At 44.9% G+C, this 25,126-nt stretch overlaps 2 protein-coding genes across 6 annotated transcripts; one reads left to right on the top strand and one right to left on the bottom strand.

Moving 5' to 3' along the window:
• Positions 1 to 50: 50 nt before the first annotated feature.
• LOC142893613 (chaperone Ric-8A) lies at positions 51 to 12,017 on the bottom strand. Of its 4 annotated transcripts, none has more exons than XM_076034373.1 (14): positions 11,592 to 12,017; positions 5,297 to 5,391; positions 5,152 to 5,199; positions 4,623 to 4,640; positions 4,428 to 4,514; positions 3,710 to 4,341; positions 3,465 to 3,600; positions 3,157 to 3,345; positions 2,459 to 2,553; positions 2,219 to 2,369; positions 2,025 to 2,120; positions 1,778 to 1,922; positions 1,037 to 1,316; positions 51 to 925 (listed from the first exon to the last, which is right to left on the bottom strand). In XM_076034373.1, exons 2-14 carry the CDS (start codon positions 5,384 to 5,386, stop codon positions 793 to 795), a joined length of 2,100 nt encoding a protein of 699 aa, XP_075890488.1. In that variant the 5' UTR covers positions 5,387 to 5,391; positions 11,592 to 12,017; the 3' UTR covers positions 51 to 792. The 4 variants fall into 4 exon arrangements, with proteins under 4 accessions (XP_075890488.1, XP_075890486.1, XP_075890487.1 ...); XM_076034371.1 differs by lacking the exon at positions 11,592 to 12,017 and adding an exon at positions 9,631 to 9,781; XM_076034372.1 differs by lacking the exon at positions 11,592 to 12,017 and adding an exon at positions 5,661 to 5,796.
• Positions 11,405 to 25,074, top strand: LOC142893612 (transient receptor potential cation channel subfamily M member 4-like). 2 transcript variants are annotated; one of them, XM_076034370.1, is made up of 28 exons: positions 11,405 to 11,538; positions 12,975 to 13,036; positions 13,125 to 13,302; positions 14,074 to 14,254; positions 15,873 to 16,042; positions 16,198 to 16,375; positions 16,836 to 16,900; positions 17,008 to 17,244; positions 18,005 to 18,107; positions 18,188 to 18,309; positions 18,399 to 18,692; positions 18,795 to 18,896; positions 19,257 to 19,385; positions 19,493 to 19,622; positions 19,868 to 20,013; positions 20,378 to 20,490; positions 20,615 to 20,731; positions 20,830 to 20,879; positions 21,334 to 21,572; positions 21,667 to 21,782; positions 22,094 to 22,226; positions 22,335 to 22,509; positions 22,859 to 23,024; positions 23,116 to 23,297; positions 23,898 to 24,030; positions 24,137 to 24,209; positions 24,333 to 24,426; positions 24,548 to 25,074. In XM_076034370.1, the coding sequence occupies exons 1-28, from the start codon at positions 11,470 to 11,472 to the stop codon at positions 24,577 to 24,579; spliced, it is 3,789 nt and encodes a 1,262-aa protein (XP_075890485.1). In that variant the 5' UTR covers positions 11,405 to 11,469; the 3' UTR covers positions 24,580 to 25,074. The 2 variants fall into 2 exon arrangements, 1 of the variants encoding a protein (XP_075890485.1); XR_012927724.1 differs by lacking the exon at positions 24,137 to 24,209 and having other exon boundaries at positions 23,898 to 24,096; positions 24,548 to 24,565.
• Positions 25,075 to 25,126: the final 52 nt, after the last annotated feature.

The following is a 25,126-nucleotide window of genomic DNA, read 5'->3' as shown; positions in this document are numbered from 1 at the left end:
TGCACAGAGTGCACGTGATTTACACCAAAGACTGGAGAGGACACAGTAAATATGCTGTGCTGATGTTTTATTACACCAAGTTCCTTTTACCAAAACAATCATTTATCACATGAAATCACATTCCATAATCACTCTGAAGCAACTCTAGAGAACAAAGCTACTATGCATTAAAATATATTTAATATCACTTCAGACAATATAATTTTCCTATTTTTTGACAAGTATTGAGGACTATTGTCATCATGAAATGACTCTGTTATCAATTTCTTTTATCATTTTAGTGTTTCGTTTTTAAAAAGGTCCCATATACACCCATTTTATTCATTCACTTATTTTTCATTCTGGACTACAGTTAAAGCTGCCCCACTGGATCAATTATCCCCCAGAATTAATAAATCTTCACAGAACACCACATTTACCCCTTTTGTTTGCAGCTTCTCGTGAAAGTTGCCAACAAGAGTGCTTTGTTGTACTTGTCATATATTTGGATGGGGACAAAAGGTGGTTGCAAGGTGAACTCAGAAAGCGGAACAAAGCCCTGGCGGTTCTGATCTTCACTTCTGGAAATGTAAAAACTTTTAACAAAAGAATAAAAAATAGACAGGGACCTTCAACCAGTGTGCCACAATTACGGCTCTGCATTTTAATCTGCTATTCCCCAGGAAAGAACTTAAAAATAGCTTTTTGAATCCCTCCCTTTCTGTGGCTAAATCTCTTTGTTTAAACGCGCAGACAGTGTGACTTCAGGGACGGGGACAGAAAATCGGCAGGATAAACGGATGAGCACACGCTTCAGTTCTTCTCTCCCTCGCCGTCGTTCTCCGAGCCAGACTCTCTCTCCTCGATAAGGGAACTTTCCCTCAGCCCCGACATGGGGACCAGCTTGCCCTCCGAGTCCACCCCCACAGCGTGGATGTTGCAATCTCTGCAAAAAGGAAGCGCTGTTTTGTAATCATGAATCGGCACGGTTCCATTAGGTTGTCACAGCCTCAGTGTTTCAGATGGGGAGGGGGGGATGTGGGGGGATCGCACTGACCTGGCAACCTTGTTGAAAAGCATGATCAGCCTCTTGGCCTCCTCCTCCTTCTCCTCCTCGGTCATGCCCTCCATGGGGTCCGGCTGCTCCGACTCCACCCGCCCCGTCACCGGGTTGATGCGGTCCTTGACCTGCCGGTACTCCTCGGTGTCTGAGTCCGAGTCGCTGGAATAGAGGCCCTCCGAGCTGGGAGGCCTGGGGCCCTGGCAGCCCAGCAGGCCCCTGGTGGCCAGCAGGCCTGCCGCGTTACCGTAGCCCGTGTGCTTGACGAATCGACTCACTGGGGAGAAGACATGATGAAGATTAGGACCTTGAAGAGTGTTGTATAGACAGAACAGATGCTGAATGAGCTATTTGTTTTTTGTTGTTTTATAACTATAAGAGGTAGAGAGTCCTTCATCATAAACTGGCTGATGGAGCTACAAGTTCCAACATCTTGGAATGACATCTGTGCAATGAGCATGAAATTAATTTATGAATACTTTAAAAAAAATAAATAAAAAAATTAAAAAATCTATATTTCATTTAGGGGTGACGTCATGAAATTTCTGAGATCTGGATGTCGCGAGGGAAAAGATTTAAAGGCCCGTATTTCATTTCATTTCTTTCAAAGGGATCCCTCTGACACGTCACACACTGGACATTCAACAGAGTACAAGACATTAGGCTTTAAAAAATAAAATAAATAAAAGCGAGCTCCATCCTTTCCCAGCATGCAAAGCGTGACGCGTTGGCTCGTACCGTTCTCCTTGCAGAGGACAAAGATGAGGTCAGCAGCACAGTACTTGACATCGGTATCCAGATGAGTCATGAGACGGATGAGGCGACTCTTCACAGTGGAGCCCTCTTCTGGCAGATGTGAAACGTCTCTGAGAGGAGGCAGGATCTAAAAAGAACAGAAAAGAAAAGGAAGTCTTGTTGAGAGAGCACGCTAAATGAGTGAGAGGAAATGAATGAGCAAGCTTCTCATTCTGCTTGAGGTCCTCACATATTTCCTGATGTATTTGCGTGTTTCCCGGTGAGCCCTGCAGCTCTCCGTCAGCAGATTGAGGATCGGTGTCATCCTCTCTTTGATCTTTTCACCCTAAAAGAACAAAAAAAAACAACACAAAAACAACACAAAAAACCATGAGTCCAACTTGGTATTTATTTATGCACTGCTGCTTAACAATCATCCTTTACCGACTCCAGGCGTCTTTCCATGAACATCAGCAAAGTGTGGACGCAGTCCATGTTGACCCCACGGCACTGCTGCGAATCCGGCTGCGGAGGCACCATCAGCAGCACGTCGAGGCACTGCAGCGGCAGCGCTGACAGCAGGTTGACTGCGTGACTGTCAAGCAGGAAGTAAGAATGTGTAAAAATATAGAATCACTGCATTATTTTACTCAAGGCAGGCTTGAGTCGGTGCCTACTGCCTACCCCTGGAGCTCATCCGTTTCATCCGGGAGCAAACACTTCCTCATCAGGCAAACACGCAGGATGGCCACTAGGTGTCGGTAAAGAGCTGCATCGTCCTGATGAGGGAGAAATATTTTCAATTAAGGTCCCTTGTCATGTGTGATTCACTTCCCGTGTGTTTTCTACAAACCAGACCGTCAGTGGAATCCCCACAAATGAGAAAAGTTCAGCTATTACTTTATTGCAATTTTTTTTTTTTCAAAATCACTGCATCTGTAGTAACCAACCCTCTGTGATGTCACAAAAGGGGAAGTGATACCTCTCTCAGGCTAGCAACGACATCCCCAGACAGGGTTTATGTTCTGCCCTATGACATCACATCATGACCACCTTGTTTTTGGCTGCTTCAAAACATATGGAAAGTCTAACACAAAACACAAGCGCAAAACTGCAGAGAGCTACATTTGTTTCAACTAAACCTAGTTACTTATGTGAAGCTGCTCCACCTGAGTTGATGACCTGTGGGTATAACGTGCTGTCTTCAAACAGAATGTTTAAAGATGCTGTTTCACAGGGATTTAAATATTTTTAAGTTTGTTCAACTATACAAGGCTGCCTCAGTGAAAAATAAAATTTTGGAAATCGCTATAATACGAAAGGTCTAAATTATTTTTTTTTACTCAGTGATAATCTGTAGCCTGCCAACCACTCTCACTAACCTCACTGGGCTCCTGTCTGTGGGTGCTGCAGGTGATGTTGAAGAGGATTTTGAGGATCTCTATGATCCGCTGAGAGGCCTCCAGCGAGATGGACGTCACAGCCGGGCCCAGCACACACTCGAACTGCTCCTTCCACTGGACCTCCAGGCAGCTCTCCATGGCCGCCGTCAGAACAGACACGCCAGACTCCTGGTGAAGTGGCGCAGACCGGGGGAAAAAACAACAGGTGTAAAAACTTGTGCGGGTGAAAACGCTGGTGCCCTCGCCAGGCTGCCTCACGTTATGCAACGTCTTCTTTTTGAGGTCACCTGTTTCAGCTGCGCCCTGAGCTCCGGGCGCAGCGCGGTGATGAGGAATATGAGGCGCAGCTCATAGAACTGAACACTGGAGGGAGACGAGGAGCTGATGCTGGAGGACACACACTGGATGAGACCGGACATGAGCCTGATGGGGAAAGAGGGTGAGTTGAGTTGTGTTAAAACAGGCCGACTGTAGTCAACGGTGAATCATCATTATTTCACTGATCATTTCTGCCCTCTCGTCTGCGTCCTACCCGAGTGCGCTGAACCTCTCCTGAGCCCACATGCTGTTGTAGACCACGTTGCACAACACCTTCATGGCCTCCTTCCTCTGCACCTCCTCTCCGGAGTCCTCCTCTCCTTCATCCCCCTCTGTCTCCTCCACGTCCATCTTGCTCTCCCGCCGGTCCCTCCTCCCTCGCTCTAGCATGCGCTGGTGGATGCTGCCTCTGTGCGAGTCGTTGACGCTGGTCCTGTGGCTCCCCATCCAGCTGATGCTGTCCAGATCGCCGCTGTTGGCGTTGCTGATGTCGCTCTTGGCGTCGTCGTCGAAGGCGGGGCACTCCTCGCTCGGGTCGCCGGCTCGGGCGTCTCCTTCGTCATCAATGTCGTCATCGTCGTCGTACGTGCGGCACCGCGACAGTTTGGCCTCGGCGAGGGAGGCCACCACGCTGTCGTAGAAGTCGTCGTCGCCCGCCTCGTCGCCCCCCTCATCGCACGTGGTCAGCCCCGCCAGCCTGGCCACGGTCTGGAGGGCGCCATCGGTCACGAAGGGGCTCAGGACCTTCTTGTCTCTGGAGAGGATCCTCAGGGTGCGGAGGGACACTCTCAGGAGACGGCCCTTGTTTAGTTTTTTTATGAACCTCAGCAGCACAACGGCTAAATTCTAATTAGTAAAGACAGAAAGTAAAGTTCACGCGAACAGAAATCAAAGGAACTGAGCAGAATATTCTGCATCCAACCAGAGGTCACCTGTCTGAGGATGAGGCCTCGGTCCTCCTGGTCCTCATCACAGTCTGAGTCAGAATCAGTGTACTCCCGCACTTTGTTTTTCTTGAACTGACACACAATGGATACAGACAGCAAGACTTTAGTTGATGCCACGTTCAAATGCAACTAAGAGGAGTTGTTCAACAACAATATTTCTCTGCTGGAGGACGACTGTACCTCTTCGAGTTTTCGTTGCTTTATGACGGACAGACAGATTTCAGAGGAAGCAGAAACGAAATATGACAAAACAAGCCATCACAATGAATATCAAAATGAGGGGTCACGGTACCAAATGAACAGCTAAACTGAAGGGGTACGGACAGTGATGGGCTGGCACTGACACATTGCTAACTTATCAATGCGAAGCGCGGAAACTGTACGGCGTGTCCCAGCTAGAAAACTAGATGGCTGCCACGGATGAAGGTGAAAGTGTTTAGTAGATTAGCACGAGCTACGTCGCTTTATTCAGCCACCGGGCCCGGGCTCAATCTGCCTGAGCATGCAAGGAGAGCGGATCAGGGACAACTGATACAGCAGAATTGCTAATCGCAGACAAGACAGTGGAGGGCAGGTGGGGGAGGAGAGGAGGAGAGAGCGAGGGAGGGAGGGTTGGCTGAGAAACACAAGTGGGGTGAAAGCGGGGGCGTGTTTAAAGAGATATACTGTATATATATGGGGCGGGAATCAGGAGGGGTGGGGGGCTTACCTTCCTCCGCTCCCTCTCCTCTGCATCGAAGAAGAAGCACTGGGCGAACTGCAGGGGGGTGGAGGAGAGGGGAGACACACACACACACGGAGTGATTTAATAACGGCTTGCAAACATAATTTGAGGCGTCGGCGCTTTTCATCACCTCTTTGTTGAATCCCTGCAGCTGTGCCTGAACGCCGCTCTCGTCGCCCTGCTTGATGCACTGGATAATCCCCTCCAGGTCCACGTCCATGCTTTCTGTGCACACAAGACAGGGTGGGGTGGGGTGGGGTGGGGATTGGAGTGATCATTTCCAGAAAAATTAAAGGTACAGAGCATTATGTTGTGGAGGAAGATAGCACGGAGGTGTCAGTGAGTGCGCACAAAGGAACAAACACGTGCGCACTCCTGCTATTCTTGAACACTTTTAGTGTGACCGACCTCGGCTCTCTCGCTCTCTCTCGCTCTCTGCAACACGGCAGCTATTAAAATTAGCATTTATACCACCTCCACCTGTTTGCTCCTACCTTGCCCTCAGTCAGCCAGGTGATCCAATGGGAATTTGTCCAAATGTGCCACAACTCTCCTTCAGAGTGCTCCCAGCCTGCCTCGGCCCACGTACTGTACGTCGAGGACACGGCGCTCTCCGTACCAATGTGTTCAACTCACTCTCTTTCTCTCATGCACTCGGCTTTATCTCTACATCACCCTCTCTCTCTGTCCCTCTTTAATCCTGGAGAGACGCAGGGGCCGGGGTGAGTGGTTATGGTTATAATCCACTAATGGATCCTAAGCTTGTATCGTCGGGTGTTGACCTTCTAACACGTGCAGTTTCCCAGACCGGGCCTGCCTCATCTCCGCATCTCTCCCGGCTCCCGGCTCTAATGCACTCTCTCATTTGAATTCCCTAATGGCTCGGGAATAACCGCGGTTTTGAATTTGTCACGCCTCCCCGGCTGTTGCATAACGCGGCAGTGCGTCCACGGGGTCACCAGAGGTCACCGCGGCGTGTTACAGCTGGAGGCTCTCAGCCATTTGACTGATCAAAATCCCAGCATCAGGTAAATGAAAAAGGTGCGGAGCCACAGCTGCTTGCTTGCGCCTACTTCCACAAGATGGCGCTGTTTTCACGGTGCAGTTGTATTGCAATGTGAAGCCTAGGAGCGTTGTAATGCTTGTCTGCTTTACTGAGATATTTTCAATGTAACTGGCGATTAGGACTAGACATGTATCGCGAATTTCTGCGGTTAAAACATTTTTATAGTGTCGCCAAACTACTTTAAAGGACCGATGAGCAAGATTTCTGACATCTAACAGTAAGAAGAAATATTTATCCCCATAATCCTGATGTCCCTGCTATCAGATGTCTCACTTGAACTTTTTTTCTTATAGAAATTTGTTATATACAATGTATATCATCAGCCAGAACAACAGAAAACTGCACATACTGTAGATGTGTCCCACCCGATGTCCCATCTTTCTTATGCCAGATATGATGTCACGTTAAATATCATGAAACTCTGAGTAGATGAAGATTCTCGGCTACTATAGATATGTGATGCAACCTCCTTACAAGTGGACAATTGCTTCAAGTAAATATAAATGCTAATAATCAGCCATTAACAACTCGACGGCTGTACTTCGATACTCTGTTTAATTGCAATGGATCCCTTTACATGTTACAAAATCGCACCTTTAAATTGTTTCACACACAATGTGCTGCGAGTATAGGTCGCGCACTTGTTGCAAAGTGTTTTCACTGACGCAACATGTGAGAAGATGACATGTAAGTGAATGACAGGCCTTCCTAACAGGATGCCGGCTCTTGTGCCCAGTGGGTAGAGGAAACACAACCGGGAGGGTGAAGTGGCCGGCTGATGGCTGCAGGCTTTTACAACAACAGGATATACACTGCGTCAGCGATAGCGGGAGAAAAGTCGGAGCAGCCCTGACAGAGTGCGCTCGTGGAAATTGACGTATATACCCCTTCAAGATGATTTAGAAGCTTGAGATGCTGGAAATCAACAAGTTAGAGGCTGCTGACCCTCAGTAACCCAGATTACCGATGAGGGGGAAAAAACAAGTAATTGCCTGGATGTTGCAATCCAGGAGAGGTTTCTCAAGTCACTATGACACTGGGTGACTTCACGACTTGGTGCCACAACCTGGGACGTTGTATTGAGCATGTAGCCCAACTGAACTGACCTGCATATGGGTTTTCAAGGATTTGTACAAAAAGTTTAAGAAAGTACTGGGTGAAATTAATTTTTTAGTTAGTTAGACCAGTTTAAGGAAAATAAAAAATATGTTGGGTATGTATTAAAGATATTTCCTTGTTTACGCTATTAAAGTGGGTATTATGTTTACAGATTAAAGAGTATAGCACAATGTATATTCCTTGAAAGTTTTACTTGCTAATGCAATGCGTTTATGCTGTGCTGTACATCCATTTCCATCCCAACAAAGAAAGCCAGATAAATTACTTCATGAAGAGTGTTTTTCATGACAGATCGGATAAAAGAAAGAGACTGTAAGCTGAATACATATGCAGATACTACATCTTATCACTGACATCGCACTGTTAAATACTGTTACAGCCATACTATTACTGTTGACTTGATCATTTTAATAGAAGAAATAATAAATCATGTACTTACTAGCTGTGCAAATTATGCAAATTTAATGCACAATGTTAAATTATTTAGGAATGAGATAATAATAATGAGGTTGAAGAAACAGTCTGTGTGTCCATCAAACAACAGACAATCCTAACCACCCACCTAAACAAACAAACAAACAAAATGGAATTCTGGAAAAATTACTAAAACAGCCAAAAGGCACAACTGACAAATATCATTAACACTATTAAAAATTCAGCAACTTAAGATTCTAATGCTGTAGTTGTGTTGTTTAGTTGTAATCCATTTTTTCTTGAAACATGGTAATACTTTTGTTTGCATGGCTTTTTTTTTTTTATCTGATTAAAAAAGGTTTTGGTTGCATTTGTAATTGTTGTTTTCTATAATATCAACATTGATATTTGGATTTATTGTATTAATATTTTCCTTATCATTTGAAAAAAACGGGTAAAAATCAACTGTGTCATCAGCAGCCAGCAGCAGCTGCAGGAAGAGCTCGACAGTACGTCTTGTTTGGCACGTAATCCTTGCTGTCAGGCAAGGTGTGACATTTTTTCTTCTCTTCCACTAAAACAACATGTGAAATGAGGCTGCTCGGTAATCACCCTGCTCATGCTCCTGTGTGCACGCGCCGCATGATGACTCAGTACTGGTCTGATTACACACGCAGCACAGATGGCAGCCGCAGGAAGGGCTCACAATAGACCCCTGAGGGGAAGTTGTGATTCAGGGAGAGAAGCCGGGAGACACAGAGCACGGCCACTCGAGACCATTAAACGTGATGCTGGTTGTGGATTTACTCTAGCACAGGTTCAAACATATCATTACCATCATCTTTATTATTTATCATTATCTTTATTATTTTTCAGAGCTTTAACAGGAACAGCCTCACAAAACAAAAAAAATTGCAGAAAAAAAATTCTACAGACAGAGGTAACTGCATATTTAGCCCTCTGTTTACAGGAGGTTGCAAAATCAGCACTACCGTGTTAATTATCTTTGTTTTTATTGTGAATTGGTAAAATGAAACTTGGCGGAATTGTTTCCCAGACAGGTGTTTGAAATTGTGACAACCCTAAAAGGTTCCATGAACATCTGCTAACAAAATGCAACCACACCTGAATTGCAGCAAATGAGATCTGAAGAAAATGATTTGCTGGGAAAAAGCTGGAGAACTTGTTTTGGAAATACTGCATGTAAAGGGGTGGATGTGAGTCAAGGACATTCAAGGAATAAACACTCTTATGGCTAAAGTGACTCAAGGGAAAAAAGGCACAGGAAAAATGAGGCGATAAAAGTAAATCCTGGAGGAGAATCAGGGTTATTTTGGGCTTGACGGGCTTCCTGCAGGTGATGAAGATGAAAGAATGATTTCTAGAACAATCGCGCGGGAGCTAGTGGAGTGAGGGAGGAGAGGGATGGAGGATGTGGTGGGGCGGGGGGAAGTGTGTGTGTATGTGTGTGTGTGTGTATGTGGGGGGAGTGAGCGGAACATAAAGCGAACATAAGGGTCAACGTAAACACTGCTCAAGCAACGAGGTCACCCCAAGTTTACACGCGATATTGTCAAAAGCGTTGTTTACGTTTGCGTCACATCTCCTGTAAATAGAAGATAAAACTGCCACGGATTCATGACAAGCGTGGGAGCTGTTCGGGCAAAAAGGCCACAGTCACCCCTCCACCCCCCCCCCACCCCCCACCCCACCTCCACCAGTCACTCCTGCCCTCCTCCAGCTCTCCAACACAATATAAAGGAGCAGAGGTGGAGAGTGGCTGACAAACTTGGGCAAAGAGACGGCGAATGATTCACTCAAAAAGCCACAGCAGGATTTGGGATTTTACTGGCGGTAAGTTTCACCTTGAATATTAGATTACGGAATGCCGAGCAGGTTCGTACGGCACTGATGCCATTGTCTCCTGCGTCGTTCACTGAGGCTAAACATCTGGTCTGGACTACAGTGTGCATGTTACCATTAATTGCTGTTTTTTTCCCCCTGCCACAGGCCAGCGCGGTATGGAGATAGCTGTTCTGCTGCTGCTGACTGTGCCTCTGACTGCTGCCACGCCACTCAGATCAACTCCCAGGTAGGCGTAAAAACAGAGCACATGAGGTTACGACGAGACGATGGAACATAATTAAGAAACGATATCTTTATAATATACCTGATACTCTGAAAGAATTGATTGTTCAACTCCAACTTTGCTGGCTAATTTAAATTGATGCTTACCTTACCTATGATGGACCAACAGGTCAGAGGCTGTTCTGCCCGCAGAGGACGTCAAGGATACAGAAAAGCTATACATTAAGGCCCAGAGGTTGTTACTCGTCCCAATTGAGGGCAAACCTCTGGACCTGGATACACTGAGGCACAGGTACAAGACCAGTCACTGTTGGATTTGAGCTGCAAAAAAATAAAAAATAAAAAAGTCTTTCGAGACTGGTTCTTTTGCATTTTCACAGTAGAATCTAAATAAATATTCATTTGTATTTTGTAAACAAAGAAAGAACTTGATTTTCTCCCTTTTTCTCTCCTCTATCAATGACAGCATGGTGGCGAGGCTTCGGCCCCGGCGGCAGTCATCAAGGCGCGGCTGCAAACTTGGGACGTGCCAGCTGCACAACCTGGGCAACACGTTGTACCACATGGGGCAGGCAAACGGCAAAGACAAGTCGACGAAGGCCCAGGACCCCCAGGGATTCGGCAGATAGGGTCAAGAGTGACTGGCTACGGACTGACTGAGGACAGTTCTCCGCTCTCAGCAGAGTCTGCCTGTTTAAAAGCAAATGTCTCTGTGTTGGTGTGGAGTCCGACTGGTACTTCTCATAGATGCATAAAAATAAATATATACCTATATACCTTAATCTTTTTATATAAAATGTAATTAATATTTAAATGAAATTACAATAAATATTAATATATTAAACGTGTGAAGTATTGCAGTTGTTCTTACTTTGCTTAAGTTGTTATCATTTTTTTCTATTTTTTTTTTTAAATAGATTTTTCCTTGGACTTTGGAGCACATCAAACTGACAGTTTTTGCCTTTGTGTGACACGTGCCAATTTAAAATGACAAACCATAAGTAGTATAATAGTTATCTTAAACTGATTTCATGGCGCTTTGGTGCATTGCTGCCTGGTGTATTTCGCTCGCTGGCCACTTCAGAAATCCAGGCTTAACTTCATGGTATTTTTAGACAGCCGTGACTGCGGTCGGTTTGCTCAACAGACAGAGTTTGTGGGATCTGGAACTTGCCATGTCACAAAGACTTGTCACCAAGGGCCAAACAAAAGCGCCCTTTCTGTCTGAACAACCTTGTGTGGGAAAAGATAAAGTGTTTTTGACAGATTGCAGGGAAGCACACGGACAGATTAGTTCCCCAGGTGTGAAATGTCTGCTTCTGCTGGCTCCTCCTCTTGCTTCAAAGTTTTTTTTTTTGAAGATGGCATTTGCAAACAGTTTGCTTCTTGCCGAGACCACACCCTCACCTGCGAGGAATGTGTGCACCTAGTTGCCTCGGGAATCTCAGGAGACTTTTTTGGAGGGGAACTGGCATTTTCCTAGCCTGTGAGCTCAGTCCAGCTGATAATCACTCTGGACAAATGGGCCGAAAGACTCCCTGAAGTTGTTTTTTTTTTTCCTTCTTCTTCTTCTCCCCCATCCTATCTCGTTGCGCTGAAAACAGGAAAAAAACAACATGATGGTCGCTGGAGACGACGGAGGAGGGGGCGGCGGGGGCAAAATGTCTAAATCTGAAAAAGACCAGGTGGGTCGGCGAGGTCCGAGTCTTTATTTCTTATGAGGTTGTCTCTTCTTTACCTTATTAATCCGAAAAGTGCAGCGAAAGGCGGTTCTTTTAAGAGCAACTCAACTTGTAGCCCGGCCGGCAGTCTTTCTCCGGGGTCCGTCCGAGTCACGGAAGAGAGGCATTTCGGCTGCAGCAGCTGTTGCTTCGCTGCGTTTCGCTACCGTCAACACAGCCGCCGCTGTGTTGACGGTAGCAGTCCATGGTACAGCGGCGTGACAGCGGAATGTATGTGTGGCACGGACCCGCATTCAGCCGCTCTGCTAGCCGGGTGGTGCTTGCTTGTGCGCCTCGGGACCGATCAGCGGTGGACAGGCGACCGGTTCCTCAAATTGTGCTGCTAACGCCGATTTCCACAAGAGAGCACACTTTTTCGTGCGTTTTACAGCGCGAGTGAGCCGCGTCATGTCATTGGTGGAAAGTGTCAAAAATGTCGGTCAACGTTTTAATATTGGGAATCTGTCATACCCCTCAAAAACAAAAGCGGAAACCACGCCCATTTAGGCACTTGAACTAGCTTTCCTCGGCACTAGCTAACAGTAGCCCTACTTTTAGTATCGTTCTTGTTTGTTTTTTCAGCGAGCGAATAGTTCACCATCTTCAACGATTTAGTTTCGCGACATTAACGTCCGTATTGTTATTCAATTAAAGTAAAGGTAAATTAAGTCTAAAAATGTAAAACCGGATTTGTGTTATGTGTCGCTCTCACGCCACGCTAACCACTATAGGCAGCCAATATATTGATTAAAGATCAAAGTCCTCGTCCCGTTTCTATGCAGGGCGGTTCTGCTCCTGGCTTGTAAGGCACATCTAAATGGAACGCGGTCATGGGCAGCAGCTCTCTCTCTCTCTCTCTCTCTCTCTCTCTCTCTCTCTCTCAAGTCACGGTGCCGGACTGACCCTTGAATCGTGGGCGTCGCTTGCAATTTTAGGCCCCGCGACACATAATACAAACATGGGTTTGTGAATACACTTTTTCAAAACCACAAGTTGACACTTTAGAAAATCACAAATATAATTGTTTTAAATGCATGCACAATGTAAAAGCCTGATGTTTGGCCTCACTAAATGGGAAGGGGGTTTGTAGTTTCCCTGCAGAATGTGTGGTATGTGCTCAATAAACCTGCTTGCACAGGGAGTCTGCCTCCCCTCCATCCACATGCTCAAACATTCATTCAATGACTTGCACACACATAAACACACACTATAAACGCTGACACTACAGCAGCACGTCAGAAGTCACAGACCAGTGTTCAACAAATGGGTGTATCTGACTGTCCAATTACCAGATCGGTCCGGCAGCCAGAGTCAACATTTCTCACTGGAGCGCCTCTCCACTATGAGCCTGAGTCAGACGCTGTGCAAATTTCTCACTCCGACCTTTATTATATTTGTAGAGCTGGATCCCCAAAATCATCAAGAAAAGAGTTTGCACAACCTTCGTAGAGGACTCCTTCAGGTACTGTCGAGCACAGAACTCCTCCGTGACTCTGTTCCCTGTGTTGGTGCAATAAAAGATTATCTTCTTATCCTCTCACATCTCACAGTAACGGCGGCCGCTGCCAGTGTGGAGGTGAGAGAGATGCTCACGCCTCTGTGGCGCTCGGCGACTACTTCAGCACAGCTATTGTCAATCACTGGGACAGCGCTCAGCACTCCTCTGAATATCCCACGGATGCCTTTGGGGAGCTGCAGTTTGCCGGGGCCAGCAAGAGGCACAGCTATGTGGGTGAAATTTCCTCTGACTTATAATTCATTTCTCTAAACGGTATGCCATGCAAAACTTGAAAGGTCCTCTGTCATACCCTTCTTTTGAATCTTTCTTTTTAATCCTGTTTCCAATGGAGCAGCCTTGTGTTATTTAGGAAAACAAACAATCCATACATGTCCAGAAAATATCATATTTCGCTCTCTTATGGCCTTAGGATTTTAACTCCCTGCTTAAACTGAGGCTCTGTTGGACTTTCCGCAGTGAACACCAGGCTAGGGTTGTTTTGTCACGAACCTTGGAGTGGTGTTACTGAAGTAACAATGAACTTGGACATGACAGTGACTAATTTCCAGACTTGTGTTGTTCAGCACAGATTTGTGCAACAAGCCCAGTGAAAGGATACTTTTTAAAATTTTCCGGAAGTTTAATTGACAGGTTAAAGAAATGTATTTATTGGACAACAACAACAACAACAACAACAACAACAACAACAACAATAATAATATTAATAATAATAATAATAATAATAATAATAATAATAAATAAATAAAAAGATTTCTGCACAATATGGGACCTTTCTAAAGTGAAATCCTGTTGCTACTGAATCATTTCTGTTTTTGGTTGCTGGCTATGCTGCTCCATAATTTGAATGACTAATTAACCTGAGGCACTCGCAAGAGCATCTAACCAAAACCCTTGTTATAGTAAACACGTCCAGCTTCTAAAATGTCTTCCATCTTAGTCATTCATTTCTGATGTTGTCCCTCCCTTCTTCTGCACCCCAGTTTCTGCGGCTGTCATGGGACACGCCCCCTTCTATGGTCTACACTCTGATGACCGCCCACTGGGGTCTCCCCGCCCCAAACCTGGTGGTTTCTGTGGTGGGCGGAGAAGGCAGAACTAAGCTGAAGACGTGGGTGCGGGAGGTGCTCAGACAGGGACTGGTGAAAGCATCACAGAGCACAGGTAAACCAATCAACCGGGGGTCAGAGGTTACACCTCAGTAAAGCACCAAACAGTTCACTGTGTCATTGTCATATCAGCTCACTTAAAGAGGTCGTGCCAAGTTAAACAGGTTGTTAAAACGTGCCTGTACTTCACTAGAGTTTCATGTAACTGATGAACAGAAAGTCACTGGTGCAACATTTGATGTAGGGTCTGCTTAAATTTTCAAAAATATAGCAAATTGAGCTTTTCATCTTAATGGCTCAAATTCAGTAACATTTGTCTTTCATTTTTCAAACTGTAATCTTTGTCAGTAAAGTCGTGGCCTACAAAGTAGGAAAGTCACTCTTGACATTTTTTCAGAAAAATGAATTGTACTCAAGCACCCAGTTCAGTTTTTTGTGGAAGCTTTCAATTACTTATGATATACCGTATATAAATATCGATATAACGTACTGTAAACATGGTCTCAATATGTTTTCCAGAGATCTGCAAAAAAATTTCCTAGATAGAAATAAATATCTGAACATGGACCTGGTATTTGTCCTTTAACTTTAAAAACTCATGTCTTGTGTTTGCTGTTCAGTCACTTTGTTTACTCTTCTCAGAAAAAAAACGCACAATACAGCTGGTTATGTGATTTTATCTCAGACTAATGCAGTGTACCTTTATTTTGCTTATCACTCATATTTGGAGCTTAGCAACTAAACCATATTGATTTCCATGTACAAATTGCTGTGCAACCAGGTTACTGTTGCCATAGAGAGGATTTTTGTACAATGCGTTTACATCATCTGTTTTGATTTGATAAAAATATAAAGCCTTCCACATAAACAGACTGGCTCTAGTGGAAAAACAGCCAGTCCTTTCTTGGAAGACGCAGACCTTGCTTAAGGAGCAATGACCAGTGAAATCATTGCAGCCGGTCCAAAACATAGAACCGCTGCACTGCATGTCCCCCCCTGGGCTCCCTTCTAATTTAGTTCTACAATGGCTGTTTCCTGCCTGGCTGCTGTGCCAAGTGCAGGTGGCACGTCCTGATACTGATCTCTCCTCGGCCGTGGTCACTTTAATTGGCCAGTTTCTCACAGGTCCCTGATTACCTAACAGATGGGAGGACGCGTGTAAACATTTGTTCACATGAACACAGAAGCACTGTGCAATAGTTGTGTGAAAGAGTAACGTATGATAGACTGAAATGCTTTTCTTACACACACACATAAGTTTGTTAAAAGGGCGAAAAAGTTGATTTGGTTTTACTTATTATTTTTCTTTTTTTTTTATTACTTGTCAGATGCACTTTATTCTGGTCAGAGTGGATTATCAACAGTATCTCAGTGTAATTTTTGGTTTTCATTGCTTTTTCAGTTCAAACTATTATAGCTCCTTTCTATTGTGAACAATTCCCAAAAGTCATACACAAATGAAATAAAATGCTCTTTTTTTTTTGTTGACTAAAAAGGACACACCTAAAATTGCTGTGTATCAAATGTACATCAAGACGCTTTGCAACACAGATAAATTATGTTGCTGAAAATAAAAACCTATAGTAACAAATAACAACAATAATTGTTTAATTGTCAGGCATTTAGTGTAAAATGTCAAGAATACAGACGTGACCTTGACCTTTCCCACCCAGGAGCGTGGATCCTGACAGCAGGCCTGCGCGAGGGTGTGGGCAGGTGTGTTGGGGAGGCGGTGAGGGACCACGCCACCGCTGCTTCGTCTGTCTCCCTGAACAAGGTGGTGGCGCTGGGCATCGCACCCTGGGGCATGGTGCACAACCGGCAGCAGCTGGTCAACCCTGAGGTTGTGAAGGCACTCGTGCACTGTTCTGTACTGGCACTAAATATGTTTCTTATTCTGTTTGAGCCATCAGCTATCAGCTAGCTACTCTATATATGTTTCTCATGTTTCTTGCTTGGGTATGTGGTTTTGTTTTTCTATCGCTGGATGCAATGTAGGGCAGCTTTCCTGCAAAGTACTTTGTCCAGAACACGTCGCGGGACTCGTCCTGCTTGGACAACAACTACCAGGCCTTCCTGCTGGTGGATGACGGCAGTGTTGGACGCAGAGGAGGAGAGACGGGCTTCAGGGCCAAACTGGAGGACTACATCTCCCACCAGCGCACAGGCATCTGGGGTGAGGACTCTGCCGCAAGTGTTGGCTCTCGTATCAGAACTGACAAGTTCTGTTTTCCGCTTTGTATGTCAAGAGATGCAGCCGTTCATGATCATGCACCACTCAGGGAAAGAGAGCCATCCTAAACCAGCTAGTCTACTTTTAGTACTCACCTACAGCCAAGTGGCCCCTGCTGGTCAGTCTTTGATAATGCATGCCTTTGAGCTGCTCCCTGCTATTGCATGTCACTACAAGAATTCGAAACATGGCCCTGCAACGTGCAATAACAAGCAGAGACTCTTTTTTTCAACCATAGTCAAGTGCCAGTGTGTCTCTCAAATGTTTAGGATCATTTTGAAAGAGAAGATAAATCAGATCAGTGGCTGCAAACAAAGATTGAGTACAGTACAATAAAAACAGTTAATGGTGTGAAATTTGTTTAACAGTTTTGTATTAAAAATGTTTTGTTTCCTGTGTGCAGGTAGCGGCAGCATTGACATTCCCGTCATCTGTATGCTGGTATCAGGGGGAGCAAGCATGTTGGAGGTTCGCAGGGCTGTTAATATAAGCCATCGGTTAAATCCCTTTTCTCATTATGGCTCCTGCATTCCATAAAGACACTAAACTCTCCTTTTTGTTCTGAATTGTATCAGAGAGTGGAGCTTTCTCTCAAGAACAACATGCCCTGGCTGGTGCTGGCCGGCTCGGGAGGCCTGGCCGACTTCCTGAGTGACGTCCTGGAGCATCTGTCCTCGGTCCCAGTGGTCCAGTCCTCCGGGGAGGGGGACAGCGACCCCGGGCCCAGCGTGGATCTGAAAGACAGAGTAGCAGATCGGGTTAAGCGGCACTTCCCTTCTGAAACTTCTGATATTGACAAACTAGTCGAACGGGTAAGTGCTGTGGGACACAGACCAGGAAGTGACTCCTCAGATGCTGAGTTTTCTCATGATGCAATAGTTTTCATTTTCTAATTTTGCTTTCAGTGGCAGTAAATCAGATGCACATATTTGCACCCAGAGGATTTTGTTTAAAAATTATAGTCCTTTTACTTTGTTCTCTTTTTACAAAAAGATTTGTTTTCTGATAGCTTATCTTGATATTATGATGTGACATCAAGGACAAAGGTTTGACTGGTGTAAAAGTGTGAGCACATTCATTTGGCTTCAAGTGTTTTTGTGTTCATTCAATCAGTATGTCAGTTTGTGTTTGGGACTAATGGAGTGATTTGATGGTATTTATCTTCCAGGTGCTTGATTAAATATTAATGTGCCAGATGCCTCTCTCTCTCTCTCTCTCTCTCTCTCTCTCACTCTCTCTCTCTTGTTCTCTTTCCCTCTCTATCTGTCTCTCTCACTCTCTCTCTGTCTCTCTCTCTCTCCCTCTCTTTCTCTCGTTCTATTTCCCTCTCTACCTGTCTGTCTCTCTCTCTTTCTCTCTCTCTCACTCTCTGTCTTTCCTGCCAGTGCTCTGCATTTGTGTAAATATCAAAATTGCACTCAAAATATCAATTAAAAATGATATTTTTAAGTCTAACAACAACCAGTCATCTAATATTTAATATGCGCTTGCTTTTCGTGTAACATCAAGTGCTAATTGTTTTTTTTTAAATTTATTTCTGCCCTCTTTTTTTTTTTTTTTTTGCGGTTTTAGACTTTGAGCATTTACCAAAACAGAGACTTCATCACCATCTACCACGGAGAGCAGGAGGGCCCGAATGACTTTGACACGGTCCTGCTTAAAGCTCTGGTGGGAGGTAGGTGAACCCATTTTTCACAAAGTTGGCAGGGTAGTAAGACGGCGCGTGTTCACTTTGGCGCCCCCTGGTGTGTGTAGCCAGTAAACACCGCGCGTCTGTGGACGCCAGCCCGTACAATGAAGAGCTGAAACTGGCCGTCACATGGAACAGGGTCGACATCGCCAAGAGTGAGCTCTTCAATGGAGACATCCAGTGGAGGGTAGGCAGGAAAAACACGTTAGATGTTGTAAACGCACAAGTGTTCTTTTAATCACCCACCATGCAACTTCTTTTTATCCTGCTAAACAGTACGAGGACCTGGAGGATTCCATGACCGACGCACTGATCAACGACAAGCCTCAGTTTGTGCGCCTGTTTGCCGAGAACGGCCTGAACATCCTGAGCTACCTGACCTACGGCCGGCTGGAAACGCTCTACCGCTCGGTAGCCGTCGGCACTGTGCTTTTCCATCTCCTCCAGCGCTGCCTGGTGGAGCGACTTGGAACTGCAGCCTTTGTGCCGTCAAACGCTCAGGACTCTCCCTCGAAAGCAGCGTCGGAAAACGTGCACAGTGGCCCAATGTCGGAAATAAGTCTGTTCGAGGTGGGTTCCTCTGGCCGGAGACATTCATTGAGCTGGGTTCCAGAATGAAAATAAGTAAATAAATAAATATGCTAAAATTCCCTGGCTTGGTTTTCTCCTCAGGTGGCAAGTGTCTTGGAACTGTTGATGGGTGACGTCTGCCAGCCATTTTACTATGATGCTTTGGACATAGAAAAGCATACATCCAAAAGAAGAGCGCTAAGGGTACATTCCATTTTTCTGAATAAGGAAGCATATTTATTAAGTCACACATTATATTAGTGACAGATTTAATTATTTTGTCCAAATTTCATTTCTCTACAGAGCTTTATAAAAGACAGACTTGTCACCCAGTCCTCTTTAAAACTTTAGCAACAGCTTATGGTTAAAACTGAAGCTTCGTTGGGCATTTTGTTGCTTCGCCCTTTGACTGATTTTGGCTCATTAGAATTTTTAATGTCTGGAAAACACCACTTGATTTTACATGAGAACTTGTAACCAAATGTACATTTGGAGTTGGAAAGACAAGCTTTATACGCTCCTGTCTCAGTTTGACTCCTCGCCGTGTCTTCTTCCCCATCCCAGCGAGCCAGTAAGCTGCTGCGTGGCGACTGCTTGTACCGAGAGAAGCGCTGCCTCTTTCCCTGGGCCTCCCTCTTCATCTGGGCCGTCCTGCAGAACCGCAGCGAGATGGCCTCCTTCTTCTGGGAAATGGTAAGACAGCTCTCAGCCTTAAGACCCCCTTCCCTCTTCTCATGCAAACAGACTTGAGATTTTATTTTTTAGAGACGTGGCTCACCTTGTCTTGCTCTTTCTTGCAGTCGGGCGAGTCGGTGCTGAGTGCCCTCAGTGGCTGCAAGATTCTGAGGGAAATTTCCAAGCTCGAGGGTGAGACCGAGACCAAACTGTCCATGAAGGAGCTGGCCCAAAAGTTTGAGAACGTGGCACATGGTGAGACTGACGGTCACGAAGAATCTTAAACATTCACTTCAATAAAAGTTTGACTGATTAGAAATATCTAGAAAATATTGTGTGCGTGAATAACATGATTTTACTTTTATCAGAATAATCAGAATCAGCAATTAGCAACAACGCTGTGGGTCTGACTGGCATTTCAGTCGCTTTTCATTCTGCACCACATTTGTCGTGCGTCTTTGTTGTTAACCAGCAGCCTGCCTGCACGCTTCCCCTCTCAGACGTCTTTAGCTCCTGCTACCGCAGCGACGAGAGTCGCTCCTTCACGCTGCTGATCAGGAAGTCTCCCGTCTGGGGCGGCACCACCTGCCTCCAGATGGGCATGAGCGCTGACGCGCGGCTGTTCTTCAGTCACGACGGCGTGCAAGTGGGTGATTTTTTTTTTTTGTTTTGTTTTGCCACACCTGCCTGAGTGACGCACAAAAGAGATCAGTCAAAACAAGCAATTGCGCCATAAATAAACACAGCAGCACTGCAGCTGAACCAGTTATGTCTCCCAGGCTGTGTTTATGTAGCCTCTTGGCTTCATTCTCTGAGAATTTCCAGATTAACTTCAGTGTCTTTTTAATCCTCTTAACAATTTGATAAACTGATAATATCTAAATGTTTTTTTTTAAGCAATGGCACGCTTGTCCTGTGGCACAAAGACATCTCAAAATAAAGCTGTGTTAGAAAACTTTATTTATTTATTTATTTATTTATTTATTCATTCATTTCTTGTTCTCCTTTAGTCCCTGTTGTCCCAGATCTGGTGGGGTGACATGAAGAGAAGCACTGAAGTGTGGAAGCTCCTGCTGGCATTTTTTTGTCCGATCCTCTGTTACACCAACCTCATTTCCTTCAGGTGAAATCATCATTTCATTATTACACGTCATTATCTGATTTTTTTTTTTTTTTTTTCTATTTAGATTTTAGAACTCGTACTCTCTCATCACTTTTTTTCCCCCCTATAATATTCCATCTCGCAGGAAAGCAGACGACCAGCAGCAGGAGGAGGAGGGGAAGCCTAATGAGGACGGACCAGGCCGGGACAACGACAGCCTCTACGGCGCCACCGTCTTTTCCTTCTCAGACATCAAACACATGTACAACTGTTAACGTCTAATGTATTGATTTTACTCAGAGTAAGACGTGTACCATTTTTCTGTGCTGACACGGTGAATATGAAACTTTCTCGCTCCAGTGAAGCTGATGTGCAAGGCGCCAACTCTCCCAGAGGGGCCACCATCAGGGGTGAGTCGTCTGCCTCCCTGAATTAAAATAGCAAATATTCCTGCGATACACTTAAAACTTTAGACAAAAAAACCTACTGTATATATTATCACTATTGAAAAATTACTAATAAGTACAAAATCTTGGACTCTGAAAGCAACAGTAGTTTTTGGATGTCTGTCTCATCTTGTAAGGTTCTGAATGGTTTAGCCCCGCCACCACTACAGGACTTCACAAAGAAAAAATCCTCTACAGTAAACACCTGAGCACTGAGTAGAGGAGACTGTCATGTACACACAGTCTTCGTATCTTTTCTGTGTGAATTGGAACTAATTCTGTTTGTAAGATCTTTGCTGATTTATCTATTTGTCATAGTGTATTGTGTATATATGATGTATTGTTTGCATTGTCCTAATCAAATGAATCAAATCAATAGATAAATCGCCAACGTTGTTCCCACTGTCCGTGCTCTCAGGCGTCCCTCAGTCTCAGCGGCCACCCCAGCGGCCCTTCGTCATATCACGATGGCGACAGTTCTGGTTCGCGCCCGTGACCTCCTTTCTGGGCAACGTTCTCATGTACTTCCTCTTCCTCCTGCTGTTCGCCTACGTGCTGCTGGTGGACTTCAAGCGGCAGCCGCCCGCGGGTCCCGCCATCACCGAGTACGTGCTCTACTTCTGGGTGTTCACCATCGTGTGCGAGGAGATCCGGGAGGTGAGTGCAAAGCGAGGGCCGCCAGGCCGCGACGGGAACGATGATCCGCTGTTCTGGAGGCGAGCGTTGACCTCATCGCGTGTCCTCATCGCAGACGTTCTTCCTCGGTGCGATGACTTGGCGCCAGAGGTTGAGAGTGTACATCCAGGACGTGTGGAACAAGTGTGACCTCACCGCCATCACGCTGTTCATCATAGGATTAATCTGCAGGTGAAAACGGACAAGCAACTGACGCTTGGAATAAGACAAAACTGTTTCTTTTTTCATCTCCATATCCAGATTCACAGTGAAGTGAAATGTTGCATGTCAATTGTAAACAGTTTTACGTACTATGGGATTATTTTAAAACTTTAAACCACTTAATTTGAGCCCTGTTACAATTCGGCTCGCACATTCCCTCAAATCCTCCTTCAAGTGCAGCCAGGGAACAGTTTGTCCACACGGTGGTGCTGTTACCACAGTACAGTTATTTATTTATATTATATATATATATATTTTTTTGTCCTCGTCTTCATGTCCAGGATGTTCAAGTGGTCGTATGAATTTGGCCGTGACATCCTCTGCTTGGACTACATGGTCTTCACACTTCGCCTCATTCACATCTTTGCCATTCACAAGCAACTCGGGCCAAAAATCATCATTGTTGGCAAGATGGTGAGACACATTGACACAAGTGCAAATATCCTCCTGACCTGAACTTTGGATTGAGTGGCACAGGTTACCATTTCGCTGTTTTTTTGTTTGTTTGTTTGTTTTTTTTAGATGAAGGACGTCTTCTTCTTCCTCTTTTTCCTGGGGGTGTGGCTAATGGCGTATGGAGTGGCCAATCAGGCTTTGCTGTACTCCTACGACCCCAGCCTGGACCGCATTTTCCGCCGGGTTTTCTACAGGCCGTACCTGCACATCTTTGGCCAGATCCCCGTGGAAGAGATGGACGGTACATGATGATGATGATTTATTATTATTATTATTATTATTATTATTATTATTATTATTATTATTATTATTATTATAGGCATTGAAAAATGAAAAACAACACACAACATCAGATCTAAAATTGCTCAAAAGGAAATCAAGGAAATCAAGTCACTCAGGCAAGACATCATAATAACTATCCAGCTTTTCTAAAAACTTAGTTTTTCAAGCCTTCCTGCAAAGCAAGAGCAGCATCCTTGGCCACGAATCCTTATGACGCTGATGAGGCGACTGCTTACAGCAGCAGATAAGATTGTTCTTTTCATGATGATGTAACCTACCAGACATGTCTTGATCCCCCTCCGCTGCAGTGGGGAAGACGTGGGACATGAAGTGCACGAACAACGTGACGCTGATCGACGCCGGCGAGGAGCCATGCAGGGTCAAGTACAGCAACTGGCTGGTGGTGATCCTGCTGGTGATTTACCTGCTGGTGACCAACATCCTGCTCATCAACCTGCTCATCGCCATGTTCAGGTAGGGAGCCACGAGAGCAGCGCGCTATCGTCCAATCGCGTCACGCGCTCGGACACGTTTGACGTTTGCGCCCGTCGCCGTCTCTCTGCAGCCACACCTTCTCTCAGGTGCAAGCCAACAGCGACATCTACTGGAAGTTCCAGCGCTACAACCTGATCGTGCAGTACCACTCCCGGCCCTCGCTGGCTCCGCCTTTCATCATCCTGTCCCACATTAATCTTTTCATCAAGAGGAACATCCGCAAAGTGCCGTCAGTCAAGATCCACCACTTTGGTCAGCATCCAGCCTGGAACTCTCACTTGGCTCCTGTCCATTCAGACACTATTATTTACCCATCACAACCTTACTTACTTACTTACTCACTCACTCACTCACTCACTCACTCACTCACTTACTTACTTACTTACTTACTTACTTACTTACTTACTTACTTACTTACTTACCTACCTACTTACTTATTTATTTAGTTTGTACCATAATACAGAGAGAGTATATAGATTAAAAAAAAAAAAAAACAATTACACAGAAGGCGTTGGAGAGGTAAAAAACCCACAATGGGCTTATTCAAGAAACCTCCCCAAAAATAAAGATAAAATAAGAATATTATTATGATAAGAATATAATTAAGAGTAAAAGTGAACAATAATAATAAAATAAAATAATTAAGTAGAAGCTATAGAGTCTTGATGTATTACAGAGGACTTCAGTCTCGACTTAAAACTAACATAAATCAACAACATAAATATGCAGGATTGAAGGGTATTAATCTCATTAATTGACAAAATGTGAAGTTTTTTTTAAAATGGATTCTTCTCCTTCTTGTAATCTGTACATTGACAATCCCTCCAATCCCCCTGCTGTGCTCTCTCCCAGTGTTGCAGCTGAGAGGGAAGGCGGCCAACAGGCTGATGACGTGGGAAACCATTCAGAAGGAAGACTTCCTGACGGCGCAGAACAAGATACAGAAAAGCAGTGATTCAGAGAGGCTCAAGCGGATGTCTGCAAAGTGAGCACGCCCTCCTTCCCTGGCCTTAAGAGAGATCCCAGTGTGTTTGGATAAGAATACAAGCAGGTGTTTGTCCCCTTTATTTATTTATTTATTTTTTGCTCAGATTGGATGGCGTGGTCAAACAGCTGACAGAAAGCCGAGACTTTGACCACAGGTTGAGGGCTTTGGAGAACGAGGTAGGATCAGAGTCAGACAAATGGATACTAGGTGGTTTTCTGTGCTTTAAACGTCTTTGGGTTGTTAAAGTGTGCACACAAGAACGCTGAGCTTCCTTACTTAATATTGTTCTTCCCTTTCAGATGGAGTACTGCTCCAGCGCCCTCAGCTGGATCGTTGACACGTTGGCCCAAAACAACGCGTTCAAACCACCTCGGCCTCCACCCACGTTCAGAGGTGCAGACGGCCATATAGAATTTTTACATTTATGCAACTGTGTCATCTTGCAGGAACCTTCACCAAAGCCTGTTTCGCTGAAAAATCAAACGTGTGAATTCTCATGTCTTCTTCTCCTCAGATACCTTTCCGTCGTCCTCCATGTCTCCGTAAATGAGCCGTGGCGGCGCCTTCACTCGCTCAGGGTCTACGAAAGACAAGAATGTCAAGCTTTCACTTGGACTGCTGCCCAGCGGCCGGCCTCACTGTTTGCCTGCAGCGACAATCACTGGATTTATCTTGAACCACGTGAGGCTCTAAACAAAAAATGTGCGAGCTCAGATTTTTTATATTACAATTACAAAACAACATATTCATACTGTGACATTATTAAGTATATTATATGTCTTCAGTGCTGTAAGTTGAGAGCAGGATTTTTTTAATATAAAGTTTTGTGTTTGAGTTTTTTTTTTAATCTTTTATGGAAACTATAATATTGTTAACAGGGATTACATTGTATTCTGGTTCCTGTTTCTGAGGTCAATTTATGCCTTAATATTGTCATTAAATAAATATGTCATCATCAACAATCTTCAGTATCTGTTCCAGATGTCGTTGGTCTTCATACATTTTACATTAAGCACAATAAATGGTTCTTTCCACTGGCAATTTGTTTTTTTTGCAAACAGAGACTTAGCTTAGCTGAGCGCAAGGAACGGTG

Source organism: Nelusetta ayraudi, unplaced genomic scaffold (assembly GCF_046127955.1).
Source record: "Nelusetta ayraudi isolate G7.1 ecotype Tasmania unplaced genomic scaffold, CSIRO-AGI_Nayr_v1 ptg000042l, whole genome shotgun sequence".
NCBI classification, from domain to species: Eukaryota; Metazoa; Chordata; class Actinopteri; order Tetraodontiformes; family Monacanthidae; genus Nelusetta; species Nelusetta ayraudi.
This window is presented reverse-complemented; position numbering and strand designations above follow the sequence as displayed.

Excerpts from the sequence above, each read along its gene's own strand:
- LOC142893613 (XM_076034373.1), bottom strand. The coding sequence starts at position 5,386 with ATGGACGTGGACCTGGAGGGGATTATCCAGTGCATCAAGCAGGGCGAC. Across the intron at positions 3,601-3,709 it reads GAGAGGTTCAGCGCACTCGG|GCTCATGTCCGGTCTCATCC; the intron begins GTAGGACGCAGA and ends TTTCCCCATCAG. Across the intron at positions 1,923-2,024 it reads GCAAATACATCAGGAAATAT|ATCCTGCCTCCTCTCAGAGA; the intron begins GTGAGGACCTCA and ends TGTTCTTTTTAG.
- LOC142893612 (XM_076034370.1), top strand. The coding sequence starts at position 11,470 with ATGATGGTCGCTGGAGACGACGGAGGAGGGGGCGGCGGGGGCAAAATG. Across the intron at positions 19,623-19,867 it reads GTTTGAGAACGTGGCACATG|ACGTCTTTAGCTCCTGCTAC; the intron begins GTGAGACTGACG and ends TTCCCCTCTCAG. Across the intron at positions 22,227-22,334 it reads TCATCATTGTTGGCAAGATG|ATGAAGGACGTCTTCTTCTT; the intron begins GTGAGACACATT and ends TGTTTTTTTTAG.